Source organism: Lactuca sativa, chromosome 8 (assembly GCF_002870075.4).
Source record: "Lactuca sativa cultivar Salinas chromosome 8, Lsat_Salinas_v11, whole genome shotgun sequence".
NCBI lineage: Eukaryota > Viridiplantae > Streptophyta > Magnoliopsida > Asterales > Asteraceae > Lactuca > Lactuca sativa.
In genome coordinates this window covers 214,735,664-214,745,215 of record NC_056630.2, presented here as the reverse complement: position 1 = coordinate 214,745,215, position 9,552 = coordinate 214,735,664, and the positions used below count along the sequence as shown (strand labels likewise).

At 38.4% G+C, this 9,552-nt stretch overlaps 1 protein-coding gene and 1 pseudogene across 1 annotated transcript; both read right to left on the bottom strand.

Moving 5' to 3' along the window:
* Positions 1-4,272: 4,272 nt before the first annotated feature.
* On the bottom strand, positions 4,273-6,193 carry LOC111903721 (probable prolyl 4-hydroxylase 6; annotated as a pseudogene).
* Positions 6,194-7,828: 1,635 nt separating this feature from the next.
* On the bottom strand, positions 7,829-9,552 carry LOC111903778 (protein FAR1-RELATED SEQUENCE 5-like). Its single transcript, XM_023899535.2, has 3 exons — positions 9,022-9,552; positions 8,690-8,939; positions 7,829-8,607 (listed from the first exon to the last, which is right to left on the bottom strand). Exons 1-3 carry the CDS (start codon positions 9,550-9,552, stop codon positions 7,829-7,831), a joined length of 1,560 nt encoding a protein of 519 aa, XP_023755303.2.

Sequence of the window (9,552 nt, the reverse complement as noted above, 5' to 3'; positions counted from 1 at the left end):
GCTGTCGATCTTGAATCAAAAACCTTGGGCCTCTTTCCCAAACCCTAAACTTGCTCCGGCTTACTCTTCCTCTCTATCTCCAATATTCTATCTATCTCTTTCTCTCTCTCTCTCACTCTCTTTCTATCTCTCTAGCCCTTGATATGATATCATCCAGTGTCTTGCAATTGGACCGACTCACAAAATGTCGGATATCACTCCTCAACATCTCATGGTATTTATCATGCTTCATCTCCTCATCCGCCACATACTACGGAACTAGCAATGTCCTCTAGCAGGACAATGTGGTGATATCAACCACCGTCTCAGTAGTCTGGCGGAGATCCTGAAACTCTCGCGCCAACTGCTAGACTTCAATCACAGGTGCGAAATTGGCCCGAAATCTCGTCGTAAAATCCTCCCAAGTCATGGACTCAATTGCCTCTCCTCCCAAGCATGTCCTACCTCCTCCCACCACTCTCGAGCTCTATCTTTCAGAAGACAGGAAGCAAGTCTGACCATTGCCCCATCAGTACAGCTGCTAGTGCGGAAGGCATTAGCGACATCCGTTAACCAACGTCTGCTTACGATTGGGTCCTTCTTCCCAAAGAACTTTGGGGCTCCACATGCCCGAAACTCACGCAAAGTCAAAGTGCGAGCTTTCATCATCGCTACCGTCTTAGAACTGAATGAGATCAAACACTCCGCTAAAACAACCATGATACCCTCCTTGATCGTACCAAATATCACAGGAGTTTGCTCGAGTATCCCGCAAGTAATCTTAGATGAAATTAACTCCCGCATCTGATCATCCAACTGTCCGGCTCCAGAACCCGAACCTAAACCCTCACCAGCACCAGAACCATTATCCGATCTTCCTCGAAGGGTCATCATACTGAAAATAGATCACTCAAACCATCAGAAAACGCACACACACACACAAATATATATATATATATATATATATATATATATATATATATATATATATATATATATATATATATATATCGAGGAGTCTTATACTCTACAAGCTTACCGGTATCATCGCAACTCTCCTTGACTCGAGTACGGATCCTCTATTTCTAGTAGTAAGGGGCCATACTACCTTCAAATCACTCCTTATCCATACATACAATCCTCAACAAGACAAGGCTCTCAACATTAAATCTCTTCCTAGGTTTTCCTAGGGCAACCACCACACTACTCCCCACCATCAGCTGTAGAAGGAACTCCCCCTAAGATCCTCTAACTAGCTAATGAATACAATTACATATCACATACACCAGATAATTCTTCGAATGAAAGGTCTCACACTATAATAGTTGGACTCAAACAAGAGTTGCACAATAGAGTTAAAGCCTAACCTTGTAAAAAATTTTAGTCTCAACTATATGTAACTTAGTATATTCTCTTACTAGTTAGCTAAAGTTATTGGAAACTCCTAAAAGCACAAAGCAATCAGCCTTTAATCATTGAGTAATCGGAACAAGCATAACCTAAATAGATCATCCTATCCCTAACTGACCAGTTCTAGCATGCAAGTCTACAAGATCATACAGTAGGCATATAAAGGCATCTCTCCTAGAATTCTATCATGTAATTCCTTAGCATATCCTTGCCCCTAACTAGCATGCGATTCACAGATTCACAAATCAAAGCATATCATAAAACATGTATGAGTATTTTGGGAAAACCTACTTAAGCTCGATCGATTGCATGCACCACACCCTTTTCATTTATTAGCAAACCCTTTTATAAAACATTTCTTTTGAAAAATCTACCAAACCCTCAGTTTGAGTTCAGACACACCCGAGAGTATGCCTGAATCCCTCAAACTAAGGCTCTGATACCAACTTGCAACGTCCCAAAAATTAAGGTGAAAATTTTCATTTTTTTAATTATAATAAAAACCATCCTTCGAAACATATCCATAAACCATAATAAAATCAAGTATGATCAAAACATCCAAATACATCAGAGTAAGGTAGAATGCGAAACATCATGGTGTGTGTGATGCGATCACCCTGGGTTATTCCCCTTGGATCCGAAAGTACCTGAAACATAAACTGAAAACCGTAAGCACAAAGCTTAGTGAGTTCCCCAAAATACCACATACCATACATAACAAACACATAATGAGCCCCGCCCATCATCGAGCCCCACCTGATATACATATAAACATATAAACACATGCAAGAATCACAAAGCTAAATAACATACCAGATAGTCATCAGGCCCCTCCCGGTAAACGTATCAGAAAACATACATACAAGGTCACATAGACAACTAGCATCCTAATCATAATAAACCATGGGCCGGCATTGGTGCCTTCGACCCACCAAACACAATGAGGAAACTCACCTCAAGTTGCTGAATCTCTCAGATAAAATATTGGTATGCTGATTCGGAAAATCCCCACACTAACACCATCAAATAATATCCGATTAATAATTGGATCTCAACCCGAATTCAAGAATCTACATTACTTGACCAACATCCATGGTAAAAGACCATTTTACCCTTTTCCTACTTGGCCCAAAACCAAGGCCCAACCCATTTTCTCAAAAAGCCCAAACTCCTAAATGGCATCCTAAAACTCAGTATGGCCCAACTTTCTAAATGGGCCCAAAACCCATCATGACCTAAATCCAAGAAAGCCCATATCTTAGCAATGACCCAAAGCCAGAATTCCAATGGCCCAATAAGGCCCAAACCCTAAAAGTCCAAAATATGGCCCAAACCCATAAAAGTCAACCGAAAGTCAAGGTTGCTGAGTACGCCCGACGTACTCAGTGTTACGCCACGCGTTCTACCTCGGTGGCCAATACATGCAGCGTACTAGCTGGGTACGCCCAACGTACAACGTAGTTGACGTAACTTTACCATTAAGCACTTAATCTGTTAAGTCACTAAGCCAAACTCTCAGATCTGATCCAAATGGTGACTTAGCACGTAAAGTTGGCAACTTTATTCCCATGCATGACTTAATGGGACCCAAAACTTAAAAAGAACCATATTAAGGATCCTAACACATGCATGGGCCAATATAAATCATAAAGATTGTATTTTTATGGTTAAGGGACCTCAAAGATGCTATGATCTAACATCCATGGCTTCTGGAGTAGACCATAGTCACAAATATGGCTTTAAGGACCCAAAAATGCACAAATGAATCCCTAAATTGGATCTAGTTTAAGGAATCATCAAGTAGAGAACTTTATACCTCAAATAGATTGCAAAGATGATGATTGTTTTGGATCTAAAAGCTCAAGCCACACCAAGACAACCTCCAAGTGTTCTTCTTCCTTCAAATCACCAAAAACACCACCAACACTCACTTCCAAGTTCAAAGCTCACAAATGGCACTTAGGGTTTGGGGGAGTGGAGGCTGACCAAAAGATACCACCAAGGCAACATAAGTTGCTTAAATAGGGCCAAACCCTAAAAATTAGGGTTTGTCCTTGCTTAGCGTACGCCCCATGTACGCACAACATACGTGGGCGCATCCATGATCAACTAATGAGCCAATACGCCCAACGTACTCATAGAGTATGCCCAACGTACTCGGCTAGAGTATGCCCAACGTACTCGGTTAGGGACTTAAAATGAAAGGAATTTACATTAAAGGTTAAAAAGGAACATACCAGTAATCTCGAAGGTTACAATAAGGGTAACTTAGTCTTTTTCATATTGACCAAAAGCGTAACGGAAACAAATATTAGGTATGGTCTGAGTTTAAAAAAATCTTTATAGGGACCAAGTGTCCAAATAACCTAAAACCACATGGACCATTCATGTAATTTACCCTATAATTTATTATTATTTTTATATATTAAAATAAGAACATATTTGGGGAATTAGGGATTTAGGGTATTAGTAAACGAACTTTTTAATGAGCTCGAATCAAGCTTACGTTTATTTAGGTATGTTAGACAAAAAAACGAGCCAAGCTTTTATAATTCTTTACGAGCTCGAGCTGATCTCAACACAATAACGCTCAAATCGAGCCGCGCTCGAATCGAGCCAACCCGAATCTGGCTATGCTCGGGCTCGACTCGGCTCATTTTCAACCTACCTAAACCCGAAATACATAATTAACACCCTGGAATTTTAATAAATACATAATGAGTATTTATTCACTATAAGGCTAAAAGGAACATGGTAAAAAGAACTAGCCTATATTTAAATGAGTATTTATTTTCACATATCCCTTAAACTTATATCACACACACCAACTCCCTTTACACCCAAATTGCCACACAATGATAAACACACAAGAAATTTTATCTACTAACATACTTTGCAACTCTTCCTACAATATCTGGAACCTTCCGAAGATCCAATCATATATTCACGATGCGTCTTACATTCGCCAGCAGCCGCCCACTTGGCGCAGTTCTCATGTTCATCTGTACAGGCATCACTCGCGTTATCCTCAGACTTGTCAAAGTTCTTGACATGGATCCACTTTGTTGCTGACCATTTCTCGCCTTCTATCACAGGGCAACTCCCGTGTAAGCTTACTACATCGATTGTAGCATTAGGATAAAGACTAAAGAACAACAATGCATCCCCTTTCTCCGGTTTCACTGCAAATTAACATTTCTTATAAACATGTGGATACCTCTATTTCCAAAATGTGTTTTAAATTCATGAAGACAAAACTTTAAAGATAAATGTGTTAGGGTGAGAACAATACTAAGATGAATGACCTCCTGAAAAGTCTTTATGTTGGGTTGTCCAGAGTTGACAATATTTTGGTACGTGGGTCTGAAGTATTGTAATAATAGGTTGTGGGTCCCGTATGGATAGTTGATTTGGAGGTTATTGGGTTGGTTTGTAAATTTGAATATGGGGTGTTACGTATATAATTAATGTGTTTTGATTTCAAATTTAAATTATGTGTTTTTATTAGAACTTTCAAGGGATAGAAAAAATTACCAGCATAACCCCTTTTCGCACATTCAGACCAATCTCCATTCGCTTTCGGTTGAGATTCTTTTATCTACAAAGTTCGCAAACAAATGTAGCGGAGAGTATAAAATCTGTTGGGTGGTTTGGGGTTGCAAATCTAGAAATCATCTTTTGGAGGGTGGAAATTATGTAATGTATGATTTTATGCTAAACTTTTTTAAGGGTTTAAAACAATATATAAAATGTACATTCATTTATTTTTTTATTCTATTATTTTACTTTCATTTCTTCCTAACAACATTATATTTTGAAAAACCTACCCAATTTTAACAAAGTAATTTAAATAGAAACCAAAAACACTCATACCTCTGACCTTGGAAAGACAGTCTCACCACCCTTGCGTACATTAGAAAGATACATAAGAACAGTGGCAACCCTGTGGCCTCCCTTTACTTGGTTGACTTTATCTTGGAAGTAATCCCAATGTGGCTCATATTTTTGACCATATTCATAATGCAATACTTGCATAGCTTCTCCATTTTCAACAGGAAGAAAGTCCACGCAGAAATCCTTGATTCAATTCCAGCAACAATTTTATCCTTCAAATCAAAGATCAAACATTATATCGTTCATAATCCTTCATTAATTCTCCATATATTTAGGTTTAATTATGAAAAGGTGAATCAGTTTACCTGAGATTTCCTAAGAAACATGCCTGAACTAGTTCTGATCTCGCTTGCTACACTCTCTCCAGATTCATTATCTACAACCTTGGACAATTCCAGCTTATCCTTCGCCTGATTATCCAAATTCATGTGAATGCCATGATATCAACTTTTATAGTAGAAAATTCCCAGATCATGAATGAATTTGAAAGAGTGAAAGTAGAAACGATTACGAACCAATTCAATGAGATGATCGCACTCTACATCTGTCAAAAAGTTTCTATACAGAAACGCCCTGTATAGATTTCAAATTTTAAACTGATGTTCGTGCAATCGCATGACCAAGAACATGAAGAGATGATTCAAACCTTGGACGCCATGAAATCTGGGTGACCCGAGTAGGATCAAAGGGGTGACCATAGGAATCACCATTTGGTAATCTGATAACCGACCCACGTCTGAAGAAACAAAAGTGAATTGGAATCCGATTAGAGAGTGATATTAAGTTAATAGTATGAGAATTTGGTGAAGAGGAGATACATTTTGCGGAATCCTGAAGATTCGATGAAGAAATTGCGGAAGAACAGGATGGAACAGAGGAAGTACGGAATCAAGAAGACTCGAAAATCCATGAGGGATCTTTGATAACTCTCAAAAACCCTTTTCGAGAATTATTAGTGGGAAAGAAGGGTTTATGAAATACTTTCGATGGAAAGTTGGCAACCATCTTTTTGATCTGAAAATGAAAAGAACTAATAATTGGGGTAATCAAGAATGGTAGATATGGTGAATCTCTTTAAACGGGTCGGGTCACGTTTCAATACTTCAAAGATGGCGCTCTGTTGCAGTCTTTGTTTTTGAATTTACATGAGTTTTAGCTCCAAAATGAAACTTGAAAGAAAGAAAGAAACAGTCAAATAAATTAACATGTCTTTTAATCTCTCACAAGTCGAATCAGCAACTAATATTTTCATGTTTATGTATTTTGGAAAAAAGATGAAAATGGAATAGTCAACGATTATTCTAAAAAGCTATAGATTTATAGTCTAGTTTCATAGTTAGCTGATGGGGGTGTTTGGTTACAAAGGAATTGGTTCCTGTACGGTTCTAGGTACAGAAGCCGATAATTTGGTTTTGGAACCATTCAGGATTGAAAATCGACAAAATTGAAAAAATGGTCCCTGTGTTTGGCAAAATTATGCGACTTTGGTCCAAAACGATACTTTGATGCACCACTGGTCCAAAATTGGATTTTTCCATTGTTTTTGGTCCTTCCCACTAACTTCCGTCCATATGCTCCGTTACATGCAATAAAGACCGGGGTATTTTCGTCTTTCCACTTACAGGGACCTTTTTTGCAAGCTTATTCAAAATAAAAGCAGAGCTACATCACTCATCCATCTTTAACTTCACGAGCTTCATACTCTTCCTACTCTGTGTTCACAATTTCTTAGAGATCAAAAATTAAAATGGTGATGTGTTTCTGTGGTAGGGAAGCGGTGGTTCGCACCTCCTGGACATCAGCAAACCCTGGTCGAAGGTTTCTTTCCTGCCCTCAAAAGGTAAGTGTTCGATTTTGCTATTTTACCCTCATTTTGGAAAATCACCCTCATGTTTAGGGTTTATTTTTTTACGTGAAGGGTTCCAGATGCCGATTCTTAGGATGGATTGATCCTCCCATGTGTACAAGATCTATGTTGATAATACCCGGATTATTGAGGATGTGTTTGTTTGCAAGTTGGTTACTATTTGTGGTGGTTTGGGTGCTTTTCATTTAGTAATAAGCAATTAGGGACCCCTGTAGTTGCATGTAATTTTGGGTGTTTTTTGTCTTATGAAATTGTAACAAGGGAATGTGGTAGTTTTTGGTATTTGATAATGTAATATCAGTTTAGGGTTATTTTGGACAACTTCAGAAATTTGTACCCTTTTCAAGGATATAATGACAATGTATTGCGGTTATCACCTAATGTTAATGTCTATTTGTTGTTTCAGAAAAAAGTTGTTATAACCATAAATGTGTTCCATAAATATGACAACCAACAGTTGGTATAAACCATAAACATCATTCTTCAACAATGACAAAAGGTTGACATTAGTTTCATGACCAAAAGGGCTAAAAGACCAAAATAAAACCATTACAACAAACTAGTTTTAAACCATTACATCCAAATGCACAAAAGTTGTGCTAAACCAAAAGATAAATTTTTAAACAAAATACACTAATTCCTGCATTGACTGCTACCTCCATTCCCTCCTTGACTGCATCATGCGTTCCCTCCTTGACTGCTTCCTGCATTCCCTCCTTCATTGCTTCCTGCATTCCCACCTTGACCCTTGCACGTCCTTGAGTTATGACCCTTATTGTTGCATTTCCCACACCTGACACTAACAAACTTTCTGGTAAGTTTTTCAGGTTCACCTGCACCGTGATTTTGCATTTGTTTATCATATTTTTCATCTGCACTTCTCTTTCTCTTGGTCTTAGGTCTCCCATGTTGATTGTGATGTGGTGGTGGTGTTAATTGAAATGGACAGGTACTTTTTGGCCACATGGCTCTACCCTTTATAGGGTCCACAGTGTAAGAGTAAGCTTCATTCCATGTTTGAAGCCAATACACTTTGTTGACATAAGTGTAAAGCTCCCCAACTTTGTCTCCACTATCAGCCATTTCATGTATTGTAGCTATGGCATGCCTGCATGGAATCCCATTCAATTCCCACCTTCTACATGTACATGACATATTTGTCATGTCAACCACATACTGGTCATGCCAAGGACCATAAACTTCATACTTTGCAGTCCCATTCCATCTAGCTCTATATTGGACTGAAGCTTCCCTATTTCTCTCAAGTAACTTTGATGTTGTTGGAGTGAGTGGACCTGGAGCTTTGGACATCACTTTCTTCACATTGCAGATCCTCTTCACAAGGTACTGCCTGGTGTACTCAAGACAACTTATGATGGGCTTATTCCTACCATGAATAAGCTTACTGTTGAAAACCTCACATAAATTGTTGAGCAATATATCTGATCCTGTTCTGCCTGTATTAAACAAGAAAATTATATGAACTAAATCATATACAATGAGCACTAGTAAAGCTTCACCTAAGTTAGGGAATATAACCTGAAAAGTGGCTTCTGGCCCAATGGTGAGGAGGGATTTTCTTCAACCACTCAAAAGCATCCTTATCAAACTTGTTAAGTTCATTCATGTAGTGTTCAAATTCTGGTATTGTGGTTGCTATTGCACACTGCCATAAGTGATCTTTATACTCTTTTGTTTTCCATTTTTTCCTCATGTTCTCATAAATATGTCTTAGACAGAATCGATGCTCAGCCTGTGGGTATAGTTGTGCAATAGCAGGTAAGAGTCCCTGTAAAGGATTATTTCACATAATCATTGCAACAATCATATACAAATAAACTATTAGTAATACAAAAAGAAGAAAATAGTACCTTTTGTCTATCACTCATGAAAGTAAAGTTAGAATTTGAGTACAACTCTAAGTCATCTCCCAAGCATTCTAGAAACCATTTCCAGCTACTCATATTTTCAGTCTCAACAATGGCATATGCAAGTGGGTATATGCCGTTGTTTGAATCCAATCCAACTGCTGTGAGTACTTGGCCTGGAAAGGGTCCTTTCATAAAAGCACTATCTAGTCCCATAATATCTCTTAAGCCTGCTTTAAACCCTTTCTTCAATGCCCCTAAGCAAATATACACCCTTTTAAACTGCCTTGTTTCTCTAGTACTGTTAGACTCATTAACAACCTCAAGCTTCACAGTTGTACCCACATTAGTTGCTTGTAGTTCCATAAGATAATCTCTTAACACCTCGTACTGCTTTGTGTAGTCACCACTCACTTTCTTTGTAGATGTTGCTTTTGCTCTCTGTACTTTGTGTATGGATACACCAACTTGAAGCCTCTTCTGAACTTGCTCTTGAATGCTTCGAAGGGGTACTGTAGGGTTAGACTCGACCAT

Coding starts and splice junctions, on each gene's coding strand:
- LOC111903778 (XM_023899535.2), bottom strand. CDS start 9,552: ATGGTCGAGTCTAACCCTACAGTACCCCTTCGAAGCATTCAAGAGCAA. Junction 8,940..9,021: donor TCATGAGTGATAGACAAAAG/GTACTATTTTCT, acceptor AATCCTTTACAG/GGACTCTTACCTGCTATTGC. Junction 8,608..8,689: donor GGCCAGAAGCCACTTTTCAG/GTTATATTCCCT, acceptor TGTTTAATACAG/GCAGAACAGGATCAGATATA.